This window comes from Carcharhinus amblyrhynchos, unplaced genomic scaffold, assembly GCF_965287045.1.
Source record: "Carcharhinus amblyrhynchos unplaced genomic scaffold, sCarAmb.v2.hapA scaffold_43, whole genome shotgun sequence".
In the NCBI taxonomy this organism is placed as follows: Eukaryota; Metazoa; Chordata; class Chondrichthyes; order Carcharhiniformes; family Carcharhinidae; genus Carcharhinus; species Carcharhinus amblyrhynchos.
Window position 1 is genome coordinate 1,747,859 of NW_027649784.1, and position 21,045 is coordinate 1,768,903.

The 21,045-nt window shown below is 48.0% G+C and overlaps 1 protein-coding gene and 1 long non-coding RNA gene across 3 annotated transcripts in view; one reads left to right on the top strand and one right to left on the bottom strand.

The window, feature by feature from the left end:
* LOC145337137 (uncharacterized) overlaps positions 1-21,045 on the top strand; it is a 72,488-nt gene that overhangs the window by 39,355 nt on the left and 12,088 nt on the right. The window lies entirely within an intron of this gene.
* Positions 6,496-21,045, bottom strand: part of LOC145337135 (RPA-related protein RADX-like) — a 45,990-nt gene continuing 31,440 nt past the window's right edge. The window contains exons 12-15 of one of the 2 annotated variants that reach the window (XM_080181915.1): positions 20,216-20,316; positions 13,667-13,987; positions 12,086-12,219; positions 6,496-7,141 (exon numbers count right to left, since the gene is read on the bottom strand). In XM_080181915.1, the coding sequence (XP_080038041.1) occupies positions 7,043-7,141; positions 12,086-12,219; positions 13,667-13,987; positions 20,216-20,316 (655 nt within the window). In that variant the 3' untranslated portion in view covers positions 6,496-7,042. Of the gene's footprint in view, positions 7,142-12,085; positions 12,272-13,666; positions 13,988-20,215; positions 20,317-21,045 lie in introns of both variants that reach the window. The other variant, XM_080181913.1, reaches the window with a different exon arrangement.

The window sequence follows — 21,045 nt, forward strand, 5'->3', positions numbered from 1 at the left end:
TGCGAGATGTAAAAGGAAGGCTGCACTATACAGCAGCAACAGAGTGAGAGGGAGCAGAGTGAAGGCTGAAAGGGCTTTGGCTAACCAGGCAGAGGCAGGGTAGGTTGTGTTTTTTGTTCTTCCAAAACTATAAAGGAAAGGGTAAGTATGAGTGAGAGGCCAGTCTGCTGCTTTCGGTGGTGGATGTGGGAGTTCCTGGAGATGCCTAGCCTCCTGGAAGTCCATATCTGTGCCAGGTGCGTGGAACTGCAGCTCCTGGGGACCGTGTTAGGGAGCTGGAGCTGCGGCTCGATGACCTTAATTTAGTCAGGGAGAATGAGAAACTAACAGATAAGTTATAAGCAGGTAGTCACACCGGGGCCTTGGGAGGAAGACACGGTCACGGTTAAGAAGGGTAAAAGTCAAAGGGTGGCTTACCAGAGAGTACCCCACTGGCTGTCTCCCATAATAGTAAGGACTGGGCGACAGATGGGAGAGGGGAGGGGAGCGAGCAGTCAAAGGAGGGATCCCCTGTGGTTGTCCCCCTCCAAAATAGGTTTATTGTCTTGGATACTGTGGAAGGGGATGACCCTCCAGGGGTAAGCCACAATGACCAGATCGCTGGCACGGAGTCAGGCTCTGTGGACAGGAAGGGAAAGAGGAGGATTAAGAGAGCAATAGTGGTGGGAGATGTGATGGTTAGAGGCACGGACAGGTGATTCTGTGGGCATGAACGAGACCCCAGGATGGTAGTCTGCCTCCTACTGGATGTCTGAGTGGATAGGAAGCATATTAAAAAGGGAAGGTGAAATGACGTAGATAAAAAGAGCAGGGGGATCCTACGAGAGCAATTCAGGGAGTTGGGTGCTAGGCTAAAAAGTAGGGCCTCTAGGGTAGCAGTCTCTGGACTGCTAAAAGTGGGTTCCCGGACACGCGTCCTTTGTTTGAACAGAGGGGAGTACGGTAGGATGAGAGAAGAATTGGCGAATGTTGACTGGGGGAGCGCGTTGGAAGGTAGGTCTGCTGAGGAGCAGTGGAGGATCTTTAAGGAGATCTTTCTTGGTGCTCAGCAGCAATTTATTCCGATGGTCAAAAAGGACCGTAGGAGGAGAGGTAATAAGCCGTGGATAATGAAGGAGGTGAAGGAAAGTGTTAAATTAAAAGCGGAGGCGTTTAGAGTAGCTAAGTAGTGGGCGAGAAGAGGATTGGGAGAGGTTTAAATGTCAACAAAGATTTACAAAGAAGTTGATAAAGAAGGGTAGGATAAACTATGAAGCTGGGCTAGCGCTTAATATAAAAAAGGATAGCAAGAGTTTTCATAAATATATAAAAAGGAAAAGGCTGGCAAGGGTGAATGTCGGACCCTTAGAGGATGAGAAGGGGGACTTAGTGGTAGGGGATGGGGAAATGGCTGAGGTCTTGAATAACTTTTTTTGTTTTGGTCTTCACGGAGGAAGACGTGAATAATTTGCCAGGCGTTAGCGATGGAAAGGTGGTAGGACTGGAGGGTCTCCAATGACATTATTGTTTGAGAGGCGGTGCTCGACAGACTGGAGGGACTGATTGTGGACAAGTCCCCAGGACCAGATGGAATGCACCCGGGGGTTCTGAAAGAAATGGCAGAGGTGATAGTGGATGCCTTGGTGGTTATTTTCCAAACGTCGCTGGATTCCGGGGAAGTGCCGGAAGATTGGAAAATGGCTAATGTTACGCCGTTGTTTAAGAAGGGTGCCAGGCAAAAGGCAGGGAATTATAGGCTGGTTAGTTTAACGTCTGTTGTGGGTAAAATGTTAGAATCCGTCATCGAGGAGAAAATAGTGAGGCATCTTGAGGGGAATTGCTTGATCGAGCAGACGCAGCACGGTTTCGTTAAGGGGAAGTCGTGTCTGACAAATTTATTAGAGTTCTATGAGGATGTGTCTAGGGCGGTGGATAGAGGAGAGCCGGTGGATGTGGTCTTTCTTGATTTTCAGAAGGCATTTGACAAGGTACCTCACAAGAGGTTATTGCAGAAGGTAAGGGGGCATGGAGTTGGGGGTAGGGTGTTAGCGTGGATAGAGGATTGGTTGTCAAATAGGAGGCAGAGAGTGGGGGTTAATGGGTGCTATTCAGATTGGCGGTTGGTGACTAGTGGAGTGCCCCAGGGGTCGGTGCTGGGGCCTCAGCTATTTACCATTTATATAGATGATCTGGAGGAGGGAACCGAGTGTATGGTGTCGAAATTTGCTGATAACACCAAGATTGGTGGAACGGCAAATTGCGCGGAGGGTGTGGAGAGTCTGCAGAAGGATCTAGATAGGCTGGGCGAATGGGCCAGGAAATGGCAAATGGAATTTAATGTTGGCAAGTGCGAGGTGGTCCACTTTGGTAGGAATAATGGTAGGAAGGACTATTACTTACGTGGCGAAAAACTGCAGCAGGCGACGGTGCAGAGGGACCTCGGGGTCCTTGTGCATGAGTCGCAAAAACCCAGCCTGCAGGTGCAGCAAGTGGTCAGGAAGGCGAATGGGATGCTGGCCTTCATAGCGAGGGAGATTGAATATAAAAGTAGGGAGGTCTTGCTGCGGCTATATAGGGCACTGGTGAGGCCGCAGCTGGAGTACTGTGTGCAGTTTTGGTCGCCATACTTACGCAAGGATATTTTGGCCTTGGAGGGAGTGCAGAGGAGGTTTACTAGGCTGATACCGGAGTTGAGGGGGTTGACCTATGAGGAGAGGCTGAATAAACTAGGCTTGTACTCGTTAGAGTTTAGAAGAACGAGGGGAGATGTCATTGAGACATATAAGATGATGAATGGGATGGATAGGATAGAGGTGGAGAGACTCTTCCCACTCAGAAAGGACAGTAGGACTAGGGGGCACAGCCTCAGGATAAAGGGGGGGCAGTTTAGAACGGAGTTGAGGAGGAACTTCTTCACTCAAAGGGTGGTGAATCTTTGGAATTCTCTGCCTATTGAGGTGGTGGAGCTGCCTCGCTAGATATTTTTAAGACGCGGGTTGATGGGTTTTTGATAAGTGAGGGGATTAAGGGTTATGGGGAGAGGGCGGAAAAGTGGAACTGAGCAGCGACAGATCAGCCATGATCTTATTGAATGGCGGGGCAAGCTCGAAGGGCTAGATGGCCTACTCCTGCTCCTATTTCTTATGTTCACCCAACTCCCTGAATCTCTGGACTGCTCCCAGTGCCTCGTGCTAGTGAAGCTAGGAACAGGGAGATTGTACAATTGAATGCGTGGCTAAAGGACTGGTGCAGGAGGGAGGGTTTCAAATTCATGGATCACTGGGAAGTCTTCAAGAGTGGATGGCACCTGTACAAGAAGGATGGGTTACACACGAACTGGAAGGGCACCAATGTTCTGGCTGGGAGTTAACTAGAGTGTTTCAGGAGGGTTTAAACTAATGTGGCGGGGGGCGGGGATCAGTAAGCACAGAGGCTGGGGACGAGCTTGGGGCCAGGACAAGGCTAGCTAAGAAGAGCATTCTGGAGGAGGATGACCTGAGTGGGCCTGGAGTGCATCTGCTTCAAGGCGAGGAGTGTCATAGGTAAGACAGACGAACTTAGGGCATTAATGCTTACGCGAAATTTGGATGTGGTTGCGGTGACGGAGACTTGGTTCAAAGGACAGGACTGGCAGCTGAATGTTCCGGGGTATAAGTGTTTTAGGCGAGACAGAGGAGGGGCTAAAAGAGGTGGAGGCGTAGCAATATTAATTAGGGAGCATTTACAGCAGTGCAGAGGGTGGACAGTTTAGAGGGGTCATGTAACGAGTCACTATGGGTGGAACTCAAATAGGAAGGGTGCAGTCACTGCTGGGAGTATGCTACAGGCCACCCAACAGCCCACAGGAAGTGGAAGAATGGATATGTTAGATTTTTGATAGGTGCAGAAAAAGTAGGGTTGTTGTAGTGGGAGACTTTAATTTCCGTGGTATACACTAGAAGGTGCTTAGGGCTGGGGATCTGAACGGTGAGGAATTTGTAAAATGTGTACAGGAAGGTTCTCTGGAACAATATGTAGATAGCCCAACTAGAGAGGGGGCTATACTGGACCTAGAACTGGGTAATGAGCCTGGTCAGGTCGTCAAAGTTTCTGTAGGGGAACATGTGGCAAATAGTGACCACAATTCTGTTAACTTTCGGATAATAATGGAAGAGCATGAGTGTTGTCCTACAAGTACGGTGCTGAATTGGGGGAAGGCTAACTATAGCCGGATTAGGCAGGAATTGGTGGCCGTTGATTGGGAGAGGCTGTTTGAGGGTAAATCCACATCTGATACATGAGAGTCTTTTAAGGAGCAGTTGATGGGGCTGCAGGACAGGCATGTGCCTGTAAAAAGGAAGGACAGGAAAGGTAAGATTCGAGAGCCGTGGATAATCAGGGAAACTGAGGATCTGATCAAAAACAAAAGAGAAGTGTATGTTAGGTCCAGGCAACTAAAAACAGACAGAGCAGTAGAGGAATACAGAGGAAGTAGGAAAGAACTCAAACGGGAAGTTGGGGCAAAAATGTTTTTGGCAGATAGGATTAAGGAGAATCCTAAGGCATTTTACTCATACGTTAGGAACAAAAGAGTTGTCAGGGAAAAAAAAATCGGACCTCTCAGGGACAAAGGAGGGGAATTATGCTTAGAGCCTAAGGAGGTAAGGGAGATCCTAAATGAACATTTTGCATCAGTGTTCACAAAGGAGAGGGACGTGTTGACTGGAAGTGTCTCAGAGGGAAGTGTTGACCCATGAGAGAAAATCTCCTTTACGAGGGAGGAAGTGTTAGGTTTTTTAGGGAACATTAAAACTGACAAATCTCTGAGGCCTGATGGCATCTATCCTAGACTGCTCAGGGAGACGAGAGATGAAATTGCTGGGCCTCTCACAGAAATCTTTGTCTCTTCATTGGACACAGGTGAGGTCCCTGAGGATAGCGAATGTGGTACCATTATTTAAGGGTAGCAAGGAAAACCCGGATAATTATAGGCCGGTGAGCTTGATGTCCGTGGTAGGGAAATTGTTGGAGAGGATTCTTAGAGGTAGGATGTATGCACATTTAGAATAGCTCATTAGTGATAGACAGCATGGTTTTGTAAGAGGGAGGTCATGCCTCACAATTTTGGAGGAGTTCTTTGAGGAGGTGGCAAATGAGGGTAGAGCTGTGGATGTCATCTATATGGATTTTAGTAAAGTGTTTGACAAAGTCCCTCATGGCAGGTTGGTGCAAAAGGTTAAATGGGATAAAAGGAGAGGTGGCTAGACGGGTGGAGAACCGGCTTGGCCATAGAAGACAGAGGGTAGCAGTGGAAGGGTCTTTTTGGAGGTCTGTGACTAGTGGTGTTCGCAGGGCTCTGTACTGGGACCTCTGCCATTTGTGATATATATAAATGATTTGGAAGAAGGTGTAACTGGTGTGATCAGTAAGTTTGCAGATGACACAAAGATGGCTGGACTTGCGGATAGCGATGAACATTGTCGGAGGAAACAGCAGGACGTAGGCTGGAAAATTGGGCGGAGAAATGGCAGATGGAATTTAATCCAGATTAATCCTATCAAAATGCATCACTTTGCATTTATGTAGTGGGGAGCTATACAATAAATGGCAGAACCATCATAAGTATAGTCAGACAGAGGGACCTGGGTGTGCAAGTCCACAGATGGTGGCAGCACAGGTGGAGAAGGTGGTGAAGAAGGCATATGGCATGCTTTCCTTTATAGGATGGGGTATAGAGTATAAAAATTGGCATCTGATGTTACAGCTGTATAGAACGTTGGTTAGGACACACTTGGAGTACTGCGTCCAGTTCTGGTCGCCACACTACCAGAAGGACGTGGAGGCTTTGGAGAGAGTACAGAGAAGGTTTTCCAGGATGTCGCCTGGTACGGTGGGTCTTAGCTACGAGGAGAGAGAGATTGGGTAAACTGGGGTTGTTGTCCCTAGGAAGAGAGAGAATGAGGGGAGACCTAATCGAGGTGTATAAAATTGAGGGGTACAGATAGAGTGAACAGTGGGAAGCTTTTTCTCAGGTCGGAGGTGACAAACACAAGCGGTCACAGGTTCCATGTGAGGTGGGGGGGGGGGGGGGGGGGGGAGCCGGTGAGGTTTACCTCAGATGTCAGAGGGACGTATTTTACAGAGGGTGGTGGGGCCCTGGAATGTACTGCCAAGCAGGGTGGTGGAGGCAGACACGCTGGGATGGTTTAAGACTTGCCTGGATAGGCACATGAACAGACTGGGAATGGAGGGATACAAACAAATGGTCCAGTTGGACCAATGAGCAGTGCAGGCTTGGAGGGCTGAAGGGCCTGTTTCCTATGCTGTATTGTATTGTTCTTTGTCCTATACCAACTGGGTAGAGTTCCTGCGTGATATCACCCTGCCCACCTGAATCTCTACCTATCATTTAAAAATATAAACAGTCAGCATGAACTAAAAGTTGTAGCAAAAGTAATGTCCAGCTTACAGAAAAAGCAAGCAGCTCAAATACTTGGGCAAAACCAGATACAATTCCAAAAACAAACATCTGCTCTCTCCTTTTGTTAAAAGGAAGTTAGATTTAACTTCTTTCTTTCAACATAATCTTTTCATTCTCAAATTGTTTTAGCCAGCTGTAAACCACATTTATTTGCTACAAAGATCCACAACTTCTCCAAGTTAGATATAGTTAGTTTCACCCATCAAACACTCCCAGGACAGGTACAACATGGGGTTAGACAGAGTATAGCTCCCTTTACATTGCCCCCATCAAACACTCAGGGCTATCAAACTCCCACATCCCAGCTTTCGAGGAAGAGGTGGGGGGGATACTTCAAAGAATAAGGATCTACATTCACAGTTCAGGGAGATACTATCTCTACTTGGAAGCAATCACAGCGATTGATACAGTTCCATAGGAACAGAATCATCATTTTTCTTTTTAGAAATGCAGGACATAAAACAGTGTAAACATAAAATTAAAATTCCACTGCGATCCAGAACTGCAAGCAATCCAATCTGGCAAATATTGTTGGAGGCAAGTTGGGAAGGCAGGATAAAGGCAGAATGGTTCACAGAGCTCTGTGCTGTACATAAGCACGGTTCAGGAGAACTTCAACGTTGGTGCCTCCTTGGCTGCAGATGTCGAGGACAAAGATGAACAGCATTTCCTCGAGGTCAACTGCTGATTGGAGAATGTCACCTGGCAGCAAGCAAAACAATCATTTGTATTTTAAATCCGCATTCCCAAGTCTATTTTCCCTTCTGGGTGTTTGGTTTTCAACGCTATGGCTCAGTGGGTGGCGCTCTCTCTCGTTGTAAGCACCTCTCCCTCTGGCTATCTCTCTTGGTCTTGCTCATTCTCTCCCTCCCTGTCTGTGCCCCCACCTCCCCCCTTCTCTCTGTGGGTATCTCTCTTTCTCTCCCCAGTGGGAGGAGAGGGGGAAGGAGAGGGAGAGGGGGAAGGAGAGGGAGAGGGGGGGAAGGAGAGGGAGAGGGGGGGGAGGGAGGGGGAGGGGGGGGAGGGGGAAGGAGAGGGGGGAGGGGGGAAGGGGAAGGGGGAAGGGGAAGAGGAGGGAGAGGGGGAAGGGGGGGAGGGGGAAGGGGAGGGAGAGGGGAAGGGGAGGGTGAGAGGGAGGGGAGGGGGAGGGAGAGGGAGAGGGGAGGGGGAAGGGGAGAGGGGGAGAGGGGGGAAGGAGAGGGAGGGAGAGGGGGGAGGGAGAGGGGGGAAGGAGAGGGGGGAGGGAGAGGGAGGGAGGGGGAGGGGGAGGGAGAGGGAGGGAGGGGGAGGGGGAAGGAGAGGGGGGAGGAGGAAGGAGAGGTGGAAGGAGGAAGGAGAGGTGGAAGGGGGGAGGAGAGGTGGAAGGGTGGAGGAGAGGTGGAAGGGGGGAGGAGAGGTGGAAGGGGGGAGGAGAGGTGGAAGGGGGGAGGAGAGGTGGAAGGGGGGAGGAGAGGTGGAAGGGAGGGGGGAGGGGGGGAAGGAAGGAGGTGGGGGAAGGGGAGGGGGAAGGAGCGGGAAGGGGAAGATGCGGGGAGGGGGGAGTGGGGGGACCTCCTCTCTCTCTCCCACCCACCGAAGGAGAGGGAGAGAAAGATGCCCACTGAAAGAGTGAATCTCTCTCCTTACGTATGGTTGAGGTGGAGATAGACAGATTGTTAATCATTCAGGGAATCCACCATTATGGGGATAAAATTGGAAAGTCAGATCAGGCATAATCTCACTGAATGGCCTACATTCTGAGAGTCAGGGATGTCAGCTCCATTCTATCAATTTGAGTTCATAATCCAAGCACATAGGCACACTTGTTTGTGGGATCTTGCTGTGTGAAAATGACAACAATCATCATACTGGTTATCTCAGGAGCTTGATAAGCACTGCAGAATCGCCAGTTCCTCCTTTGCTCTGCCTTCTTTCCTCACTTCTCTCTTAGTATAGGCCTGGTTACTCCCTGTGTGGCTACAAGTGAACTGAAGCAGCACACTATTAGACCGCTGAGTCAATCCACCAGTAGGGGCTATTTACTGATGATCAGAACAAAGCTCGACACCATCCAGGACAAAGCAGCCTCACTTGATTGGCATCCTGTCCACAGTCACTCCCTCCAACATGGATGCACAGTGGCAGCTGTGTGTGCCATCTACAAGATACACTGCAGCGACTCATCAAGGCTCCTTCGGCAGCACCTTCCAACCCAGCACCTCACCCACCTAAAGAGCCAAGGACAGCAGAGACATGGCAACACCACTACCTGCAGGTTCCCCACTAATCATTCACCGCCCTGACTTGGAAATATATCAGCCATTCTTTCACTGTTGCTGGGTCAAAATCTTGGAGTTCCCAACAACACCAGGTGTGCTTACACCACGTGGCCTGTAGCAGGTTCAAGAAGGCGACTCACACACCAGCTGCTCATGGAGTATTTTGGGATGGGCAATAAATAATGGGCCTAGCTAGTTTATGTCCATGTTCTGGATCTAGCAACAGCAACTTGCATTTATAAAGCACCTTTAGCAGAGTGAAACATACCAAAGGAAGTTCAGAGAACTGCAGCTGGGGAGCCCACTTGATAAAGGGGAGATATTAGAACAAGCTTTTGAGCCACTGTCCTGAGGTAGATTTCCTGGAGGAGAGGGGGGCCAGAGGGGTTTTTGGGGGGAATTTCAGAGCTTATGGTTCAGGCCTGCACAGGGTGGAGCGATGGAAATCGGGGATATTTAAGAGAGCAGAGATCTTGAAGAGTGGCAGAACTGGATAGGATTACAGAGATGGAGTCTGGGGACAGGGGGATTTGAACACAACATTTTTAGGGTTGTTGGGGTCAGGATCCAACATACACACCGACACTATAGTTCAGAAAGTAGAGGTGTGGCTGGACTTTCTTAGGAGGCTAAGGAAATTTGGCACATTCACTACGACTCTCATTAACTTTTACAGATGCACCATTGAAAGCATTCTTTCTGGTTGTCTCACAGCTTGGTATGGCCTCCTGCTCTACCCAAGGTCACAAGAAACTACAAAAGGTCATGAATGTTGCCCAATCCATCATGCAAACCAGCCTCCCATCTACTGACTCTGTCTACACTACCTGCTGCCTTGGTAAAAGCAGTCAGCCTAATTAAGGACCCTGTGCACCCCAGACATTCTGTCTTCCACCTTCTTCCATGGGGGAAAAGATACAAAAGTCGGAGATCACGCATCAACCAATTTAAGAACAGCTTCTTCCCTGCTGCCTTCAGATTTTTGAATGGACCTACCTTACAGTAAGCTAAACTTGCTCTACATCCTATCAGTAACTATAACACTATATTCTTCATTCTCTCATTTCATTCTCTCATTTCCTTCTCCCTATATACTAGAACAAAGAAAAAAAAGAAAAGTACAGCACACGAACAGGCCCTTCGGCCCTTCAAGCCTATGCCGATCATGATGCCCTGACTAAACTAAAAACAAAACTTTCTTCTCTTACTCCATCCCTATTCATGTCGCTTAAATGTTGCTAATGCACCTGCTTCCACCACCTCCTCTGGCAGTGTGTTCCAGGCACCCATCACCCCCTGTATGAAAAACCTCCCCACACATCTCCCTTAAACTTTCTCCCTCTCACCTTGAACTTGTGGCCTCTTGTAATTGACAGCTCCACCCTGGGGAAAATGCCTTAGAGCATCTACCCTATCTATGCCTCTCAGCTTTGTAGACCTCTATCAGGTCTCCCCTCAGCCTTCGTCTTTCCAGTGAAAACATTCCTTGTTTATTCAACATCCTGGTGAACCTTCTCCAAAGCATCCACGTCCTTCTGGTAGTGTGCTGACCAGAACTGCACACAATACTCTAAACGCAGCCTAACCAAAGTTTTGAGTATAAAAGTTGCAGTTATACAATGTCCAGCAGATGAAGGCAAGCACGTCTTATGCCTTCTTAATTACCCTAAAAATGGTATGTTTTGTCTATGCAGCGCACAAGAAATAATACTTTTCACTGTATCCCAATAATAAATCAAATAAGTTGATTTTTCTCTAAACCCTAGCTATGATTACATTCTGCCCCATTTCCTTTTCTTCTCCCCTATGTACTCCATGGACGATGCTTTGTCTGTACAGTGCACAAGAAACAAAACTTTTCACCATATCCCAATACATGTGACAATAATAAATCAAATCAAATCCTTCTCTCCTATGTACTCTATGAACGGTACGCTTTGTCTGTACAACATGCAAGAAACAAAACTTTTCACTGTATCCCGATACATGTGACAATAATCAAATCAAATACCACGCAGTGGAAGACGTGTGATGGTGCAAATTAGGACACGGGGGCTAATTTTGGATTACATCGTGTTCAATGAGACCAATGCCATGCCTCTGTTAACTCTGTACGGACCAGGAATCAGACCTATAACGTCACTGAACTTAGCAAACCTGTTGAGCCATTGTGGAAAGGTTTGATCAGCAGATGAACTGCAATCACTTCATTTATTCCCCTCAATGCTGCAATAGACATGGGGAAAGAGCACCCTCTCCTGGCTGTAACTAAGATTGTTCCTCACCAATCCCTGTGCCTACCAAGCTGACTCGAGCTGAATCCCTCAGTCGCAAGTACTCCAAGAAATACAATTCTCATTCTGGGTGGTTTGAAATAATGACAGCCCTTACGTGAATGTCAACAAAGAGCTCACTTGAAACTGCATATCCAGATGCCATTTTATCCAAACCTGCACCTGTCATTCAAACCACAGCAGCAAGAAGTTAATTTTTAATCATAGACAGCAGCAGCCCTTTTCTTCTAAATTTAAAGAGCGAGGCATTCAGATTATGATAATTATGCGACTTATCCTCCTCTTCTAGAGAGAGAGAGAGAGAGAGTTTGCTTCTATTCTTTCAGTTTTTGACTCCCACACTGTGAATTAAAGTTCTCTCAACAATCAAAATGGGGTCTGCGTGAACTCAGCACCGAGTTCAAATGAAGTTTGGTTATCCCAACCAGGGCACAGTCACAGCTGAATCTGTCCAAAGGGTGACCTGATAATAGTTTTTAATGAAGGGGATCATTACAGTAAAATTGTGGAACTCATTTCAAATTGCAGGGAAGACCAGAACTAGGAGGCCGGAAATACACGACAGTCACAAATAAATTAAAGGAGAAACATCTTTTATTGGGGGGGGGAGAACGCGCGAGGGGGGGGAGAACGCGCGAGGGGGGGGAGAACGCGCGAGGGGGGGGAGAACGCGCGAGGGGGGGGGAGAACGCGCGAGGGGGGGGGAGAACGCGCGAGGGGGGGGGAAGAACGCGCGAGGGGGGGGGAGAACGCGCGAGGGGGGGGAGAACGCGCGAGGGGGGGGAGAACGCGCGAGTGGCTCCCACGGGGACTGGGAAGAATATGCAGAAGTGGTCGAGATGAATAGTATCAAGATATTTAAGGGGGAAGCTGGATAAATGAGCAAGAAAGGAACAGGAGGATATGCTGGGGGGTGAGATGAAGTAAGATTGGGAGGAGGTGCAGCAGTGTGTGTTTCCTGTCGCTCTGTTGTACTTTGTATGCACTTTGAGGCTGACAAATGTAGAGTGTGGCTGAGATGCGCTGTCAGTGGATGATTGGACTCTGTGTCCAGTGAGAGTCAGTGCCTTTGGGAGCAAAGAGCAAATACTTACCAGGAGAAGGTGGGGAGCTGTCTGCACACTCCATGTCAATGTGACAGGGCTGTCTGAATGCTGGTCCTCCATGAGCCAGAATGGAGATGAGTGTGTTGCTGTGCTTGGCAGGATACATGGCTCTGTGATCCAACCTGGGAACGATTGGGATAAAGATGGCATCAAACGACAGTTCTTCATTTAGACCTGGAAGTGAGCGAGGATAAAATAATTAACATTCAGCCTCAACCTGCCTTGTCTCCCCAAGAGCCTGAGAATCGTATCATAGAATCCTTACAGTGCAGAGGGAGGCCATCTGCCCATCAGGTTTATACAGACTCTCAAAGTATCTTACCAGATCCTCTCCCTGTAACCCCACACGTTACTACAGCCAATCCACCTAACCTTCACATCTTTGGATTGTGGGTGGAAATCGGAACATCCTGAGGAAACCCACATAGACACAGGGAGAACATGCAGACTCTGCACAGACATTCAGGAATTGAATTGCTGTGAGGCAGCAGTGTTAACAACTATGCCACCGTGCTGCCCCAGTCTTGGTTACATTAACCTCAGCTGTGGGTTGGATATAATCACTCACTGTGGAAGACAAGGTTTGTGCACCCGAGCACTGTCCTTGTGGGAACAGGTTTTGGATAGAACAGAGATAGATTGGCTCAGAAGGCCCACTCAGGATGGACAATAAATATCAAGTTTGCCAGAGACTGCCATACTTGGAGAATAATTTGGAAAAGTAACTTCTATCTGCCTGCTGTCCAGTTGTGTGAGTGTGAAGAGCTGATGCACAGAGGTAGAAGATGAACATCTCTTGCAGGAGATAGCAGGAGGGTTGTTACTATTGGAATTAAACTCCAGCAACATTCAGCAACTGAGGAACCAAAACTCCCCAGAGGATTAGAACTCAAGAGCACTGTTAGCACATCATGGCTGCTGTATCTTTACAACAGCAACTCAAAACTAATCCCGCTGTCCTGCTCTCTCCCCAGATCCTTGTATTAATCACAAACTACTCCCATTGCTCTGCTGTCTCCCCATAGCCCTGTAACAATCCCCAAACTAATCCAACTGCCCTGGCTCTCTCACCATAGTGCTGTATCAATCAAACTAATACCACTGACCCACTCTCTCCCCATAGTCCTGTTTCAATCCCCAAACTAATCCCACTGCCCCGCACCGTCCCATCGACTGCTATCTAATACTGATCCCACTGCCCCATCGACTGATATCTAATACTGATCTCACCGTCCCATCGACTGCTAATACTGATCCCACTGTCCCGCACTGTCCCATCGACTGCTATCTAATACTGATCCCACTGTCCCGCACTGTCCCATCGACTGCTATCTAATACTGATCCCACTGCCCCGCACTGTCCCATCGACTGCTATCTAATACTGATCCCACTGCCCCGCACTGTCCCATCGACTGCTATCTAATAATGATCCCACTGATTGCACTGTCTTTACAGTTTTGTATGAATCCACAAACTGCTTTATTCCAGCCAGTCTGATTAGGATCAGAATCACCTAAACAAATTGCTGCTTTGTGCTGATAACAGCAGTGAAAGCTTGATTTTCTTACCGAGAATGGTCACGGTGTAGTATCCCTGGTAGCAGGATGGTTCGCACCGTTCCAGATTCACAGTCCAAGCTTTGGGGCTTCCAGACAGACTGGAGGGCTGGAGCCCGAATGTTTGGAGGAGGAGGGCTTTGTCCCGGAAGTGGAATCGGCGCGCCACCATGTGCGAGATGTTCCCGTGGTGAGGGATGTGCTCACGCTGGGGTGGGCACTCGGCCAAGGAGGCAATGGGCAGCTCTGAGCAGGGGCTGCCTGTACTTGGCATCGTCTCTGTATCATCCGAGTCTGTACAGAACTCCTGGCAAGCCTTGCTGAAGCTGAGGCCTTTAAAAGAAGGAAGAAAGATGGCATTTGTAGCAGTCCACGTTCACACCGCAGACTGCTTCACTTACAGTAGATTATTTTAGCAATGCACTCACTGCTGTATAAGTAAATGCAGCAGCCATTTTGTGCACAATGCCACGAGTAGCAATGACAAAATGGCGACAATTATATTATTAATGTTTGAAAAAGGAACGCTGAGGAGAATACCAGAAATACACTCTGCTCTTCCTTAGCTAGAACTGTGGACTCGTTTGAATTGAACAGATGTACAGCGTCAATGTTTAACATTGCAACCCTCAGTACTAAACGGACAATTTAGCCAGGATTAATTTTTGGATACAGTTTAAACGCACAGTATGAGAGCAATAGAAATTGAGAGTACAGCAGCTCAGCTCCTGCCTATTCTATCTGCCATCTCTGCAAGATTAATCCCAAACTGCCTGCTCTCTCCCCACAGCCCTGTATCAACACCAAACTAATCCCACTGCCCCGCTCTCTCCCCACAGCCCTGTATCAACACCAAACTAATCCCACTGCCCCGCTCTCTCCCCATAGCCCTGTATCAATCCTCAAACTAATCCCACTGCTCCGCTCTCTCCCCAGTCCTGTATCAATCCCCAAAATAATCCCACTGTCCGTTCTCTCCCCATCGCCTTGTATTAATCCCAAACTAATTCCACTGCCTGCTCTCTTTCCCCATTGCCCTGTATCAATCCATAAACTAATCCCACTGCCCCGCTCTCTCCCCATAGCCTTGTGTCAATCGCCAAACTAATCCCACTGCCCCGCTCTCTCCCCATCGCGTTGTATCAATCCTCAAACTAATCCCACAGCCCCGCTCCCTCCCCATAGCCCAGTATCAATCCCCAAGCTAATCCCACTGCCCCACTCTCTCCCCATAGCCCTGTATCAATCCCCAAAATAATCCCATTGTCTCGCTCTCTCCCCATAGCCCCGTATCAATCCCCAAACTAATCCCACTACTCCGCTCTCTCTCCATCGCCTTGTTGAATCCTCAAACTAATCCCACTGCTCCACTCTCTCCCCATAGCCTTGTGTCAATCGCCAAACTAATCCCACTGCCCCGCTCTCCCCATAGCCCTGTATCAATCCCCAAACTCATCCCACTGCCCCACTCTCTCCCCAGCACTTAATCCTGTATTAATCCCAAACTAATTCCACTGCCCGCACTCTTTCCCCATTGCCCTGTATCAATCCATAAACTAATGCCACTGTCCCGCTCTCTCCCCATAGCCCTGTACCAATCCCCAAATTAAACCCACTGCCCCAATCTCTCCTCATAGTCCTGTACCAATCCCCAAACTAATCTCACTGCCCTGCTTTCTCCTCATAGCCCTGTATCAATCCAGAACTAATCCAACTGTCCCGCTCTCTCCCATAGCCCAGTGCCAATACCAGCTTAATCCCACTGCCCCACTCTCCCTATATCAATCCAACTCGACCTCCCAGATACATATACATTATACATAGAAAATTCATATTTGTAATCACATTAACAACCTAGGGAGAACACAAAGGACACATTTTCAGATGACATTAAGGTCAGAAACTGAGAATGTAAGAACAGCCCCCAGGGGGATGTAGAATAGCGAAATGGGCAGATGAGGTTTCATTAGAGATATCTTAAGTGATTCATTTTGCTTGGATGAACAAGGAGAACCATTGTAAAGGAAATGGAACAGAGAAAGAACCATTGCATTTTTAAAAGTTGTCATGATCCGGAAGGCACTGCCCAAAACCAGAATAACTTTCAAAAGAGAATAAGACAAATACCGGAAGGGAAAACACTGATAGGGCTGGGGTGGAAGAGCAAGAAGTAATCTAGCTCAACCAAGGGCCAGCACCGACACAACAGATTGGAGAGCCTTCTTCTGTGCTCTAAGAATCGTCATTCTATGGAACAATCCACTTTTTTCCCATGACTACTGCATTGGACAGTTGGGACATTCACTATTTGTAATTGCTCAGGGAGGGGAACCTGCCAACAGATAATATCACTCAGATGAACCTCTCAGTAAATGTTTTGAGGTGAAGGTGGTGGTTGGGGGGGCGGGGGGCAGGGTGGTGGTTGTGGGGGGGGGGGGGGCGGTGCAGGGGCAGGGGGGTAATTAACTCTTTTCCAAGCTGTGTTCAGATGAATGCAGCAGGGTTGAGATGGTTCTAGAATGCGGCACGGCTGAGATGGTTCTAGTTAAGCACTCTCTCAAGCCACACCATTACTCCTACAAAACTCATCTCCAAACTCCATGGCCTGGGCCTCAGTTCCTCCCTTTGGAACGGGACCCTAACCTTTCTACCCCACAGACCGCAATCAGTAAGGATAGGAAGCAACACATCCTCCATGATCATCCTCGACACTGTGCCCCACAAGGCTGTGTTCTCAGCACCCTACTATACTCCTTATACACCTATGCCAGTATGGTCAAATTCCCCTCCAACTCGATTTAAGTTTGCTGATGACACCACTGCAGTGCGTCGGATCTCAAACAACGACAAGACAGAGTACAGGAGAGAGATAGAGAATCTGGTGAACTGGTGGGGCAACAATAGTCTCTCCCTCAATGTCAGCAAAATGAAGGAGTAGTCATCAACTTCAGGAAGCGTAAAGGAGAACATGCTCCTGTCTACATCAACGGGGACAAAGTAGAAAGGGTCAAGATCTTCAGATTTCTAGGTGAGCAGATCACCAGCAACCTGTCCTGGTCCCTCCACACCTCTACTTTCTCAGAAGACTAAGGAAATTTGGTACATTCATTATGACTTTCACCAATTTCGACAGATGCACCACAGAAAGCATTCTCTCTGGCTGTATCACAGCTTGGTATGGCTTCTGCTCTGCCCAAGACCGCAAGAAAATGACAAAGGGTTGTAAATGTAGCCCAGTCAGCCTCCTGTCCACTGACTCCATCTATACTTTCTGCTGCCTTGGCAAAACAGCCAGCATAATTAAGGACCCCATACACCCTGAACATTCTCTTCCGCCTTCTTCCATCAGGAAAAAGATAAAAGGTCTGAGGTCACTGCCAACCGACTCAAGAACAGCTTCTTCCCTGCTGCTGTCAGACTGTTGAACGGACTTAACTTGCAACGTTGATCTTTCTCTGGCTATGACTACCACTCCATTCTGCACTCTCTCCTCTCCTCTATGAATGGTATGCTTTGTATAGCACGCAAGAAACAATACTTTTCTCTGTATCCCAGTACGTGACAATAATAAATCAAATCAAACAAGATGTAAGTCCGCTAATTTTTTCCCTAAAATTGCTGCCTGGAGAGTCGGCTGGTCCCTGGTCTCTCACCCACATTGCCGTGCTACATGTCAACCTAGACAGAGAGTGGGGTGTGGGGAGGGGGAGGGGAGGTCACAGCCCACTGTGTTTTAAGTTTAAATTTTATTTATAAGTGTTACAAGTAGACTTACATTAACATTGCAATGAAGTTACTGTGAAAATCCCCTAGTCATCACACTCTTGAGTACACAGAGGGACGATTTAGCATGGTCAATGCACCTAACCAGCACATCTTTTTGGACTGCAGGAGGAAACCAAAGAATCTGGAGGAAACACACGCAGACATGGGGAGATCTTGCAATCTCTGCAGTCACCCGACGCCAGAATTGAACCCAGGTCTCTGGCGCTGTGAAGCTAACTACTGTGCCACCATGCCACCCCCGACTCTTATTCCTGTCTGAGCAGTTACCATCTTTGTGGTATTTGCCAGCATGGGGGACTGCATAGAGGTCAAGAGCAGAGGGAAAATCGATTGTTCCACTCTCCAGCCCAGGGGATCACTCTGCTTGCTGACTGTTTTAATTTGATTTGATTTATTATTGTCACATGTATTAGGATACAGTGAAAAGTATTGTTTCTTGCGCTATACAGACAAAGCATTCCATTCGTAGAGTACATAGGGGAGAAGGATTTGATTTATTATTGTCACATGTATTGGTATACAGTGAGAAGTACTGTTTCTTGCGCTATACAGACAAACTTACCATTCATAGAGAAGGAAAGGAGAGAGTGCAGAATGTAGTGTTACAGTCATAGCTAGGGTGTAGAGAAAGATCACCTTAATGCAGAGTAGGTCCATTCAAAAATCTGACAACAGCAGGGAAGAAGCTGTTCTTGAGTCGGTTGGTACGTGACCTCAGACTTCTGTATCTTTTTCCCGACAGAAGAAGTTGGGAGAGAGCATGCCCGGGGTACGAGGGGTCCTTAATTATGCTGGCTAGGAAGTGCAGACAGAATCAATGGATGGGAGGCTGTTTTGCGTGATGGATTGGTCTACATTCACAATCTTTTGTAATTCCTTGCGGTCTTGGGCAGAGCAGGACCCATTCCAAGTTGTGATACAACCAGGAAGAACGCTTTCTAGGGGGCATCTGTAAAAGTTGATGAGAGTCATAGCTGACATGCCAAATTTCCTTAGTCTCCTGAGAAAGTAGAGAGATTGGTGGGCTTTCTTAACTGTAGTGTCAGCGTGGAGCAACCAGGATAGGTTGTTGGTGATCTGGACACCTTAAAACATGAAGCTCTCGACCCTTTCTACTTCATCCTCGTTGATGTGGACAGGGGCACGTTCTCCTTTGCTTTTCCTAAAGTCGATGACAATCTCCATTTTGTTGACATCAAGGGAGAGATTATTATCACTGCACCAGTTCACCAGATTCTCTATCTCATTCCTGTACTCTGTCTCATCATTGTTTGAGATCCAACCCATTACAGTGGTGTTGGATCTGGATACGTGCCATTACAGCCACTGCAACAGACTGACTGACAGCACTTCCAACAGTGCAGCACTCTCTCACTCCTGGTACTGGAAATTGCTGTACTCAAGTTTCTGGAATCCGTCCCCACTTAGAGATGAGAGTGACATGAGTCTGACAAATTTACTTGAGTTCTATGAGGATGTGTCTAGGGCGGTGGATGTGGTCTTTCTTGATTTTCAGAAGGCGTTTGACAAAGTACCTCACAAGAGGTTATTGCAGAAGGTCAGGAGACATGGAGTTGGGGGTAGGGTGTTAGCGTGGATAGAGGACTGGTTGTCAAATAGGAGGCAGAGAGTGGGGGTCAATGGGTGCTATTCGGATTGGCGGTTGGTGACTAGTGGAGTGCCTCAGGGGTCGGTGCTGGGGCCTCAGCTATTTACCATTTATATAGATGATCTGGAGGAGGGAACCGAGTGTATGGTGTCAAAATTTGCTGATGACACCAAAATTGGTGGAAAGGCAAATTGTGCGGAGGGTGTGGAGAGTCTGCAGAAGGATCTAGATAGGCTGGGCGAATGGGCCAGGAAATGGCAAATGGAATTTAATGTTGGCAAGTGTGAGGTGATCCACTTTGGTAGGAATAATGGTAGGAAGGATTATTACTTACATGGAGAAAAACAGCAGGTGACGGTGCAGAGGGACCTCGGGGTCCTTGTGCATGAGTCGCAAAAACCCAACTTGCAGGTGCAGCAGGTGGTCAGGAAGGCGAATGGGATGCTGGCCTTCATAGCGAGGGGGATTGAATATAAAAGTAGGGAGGTCTTGCTGCGGCTATATAGGGCACTGGTGAGGCCGCAGCTGGAGTACTGTGTGCAGTTATGGGCGCCGTACTTACGCAAGGATATTTTGGCCTTGGAGGGAGTGCAGAGGAGGTTTACTAGGCTGATGCCGGAGTTGAGGGGGTTGAGCTATGAGGAGAGGCTGAATAAACTAGGCTTGTACTCGTTAGAGTTTAGATGAATGAGGGGAGATCTCATTGAGACGTATAAGATGATGAATGGGATGGATAGGATAGAGGTGGAGAGACTCTTCCCACTCAGAAAGGACAGTAGGACTAGGGGGCACAGCCTCAAAATAAAGGGGGGGGCGGTTTAGAACGGAGTTGAGGAGGAACTTCTTCACTCAAAGGGTGGTGAATCTCTGGAATTCTCTGCCCGTTGAAGTGGTGGAGGCTGCCTCGCTAAATATTTTTAAGACGCGGGTTGATGGGTTTTTAATAAAAGAGGGGATTAAGGGTTATGGGGAGAGGGCGGGAGTGTGGAACTGAGCCACGACTGATCAGCCATGATCTTATTGAATGGCAGGGCAGGCTCGAGGGGCCAGATGGCCTACTCCGGCTCCTATTTCTTATGTTCTTATGACATGCATGGAGCCATGGCTATAGGCTAATAACAGGATTAAACTGCAGGTATTACAAGGCAGCAGCTGTGTGTTCAAACCTTGCCCAGGACTTCCAGCACGGTTCACGTTCCTCTCACAAGTTTGTGGACAGGGAGTCAAAGGCTGATCCTCACCACTTGATTCTGTATCTTTACCGTGTCTAGGTCAAAAAGGAACCAGTTAGATGGTGCTCTATATTCTGTGCTACATACTTTAAATGCTGCATAGGGAAGAGATTAGGGTGAGGTGAGACGTTTCAGATCACGACAACTCACTGTGGGAAAAGAAATCTCCTCACCTCCTCCTCTGGTACATTTGCTAATGATTTTAAATTAGTTTTCTGTTCACTGTAGGTGGCACAGTAGCTAGCACCACTGCCTCTCAGCACCAGGGACCTAGGTTCAGTTCCAGCCTTGTCACTATCTGTGTGGAGTTTGTACATTCTCCGTGTCTGTGTGGTTTCCTCCAGGTGTTCCCATTTCCTCCCACACTCCAAAGATGTGCAGGTTAGGCGGGTTGGCCTTGCTAAATTGACCCTCATGACGGGGGTGGGGGGGGGGGGGGGGGGGGTGGATTAGCAGGGTAAATATGCGGGGTTACAGGAATAGGGCCTGATTGGATGTGTGGTAGGTACAACTGACCACAATTTAACAGGCTGAATGGCCTCCTTCTGTACTGGAGGAATTCCACTGGATTCTATGATCCAACCACCAACACTCTGGTCATCAATACTTTTCAATCCCACCCTATTGAAGAAATTCTCTGCCCTTCTGTTTTTCCAATTCAAGTGGATATCTCCACATATTTTTCAGATTATATTCCAGCTGTCACATACTTGTTCATTTACTTAGTCTGTTTGATCTCCTTGAAGCTTCTGGTCCCCACATTA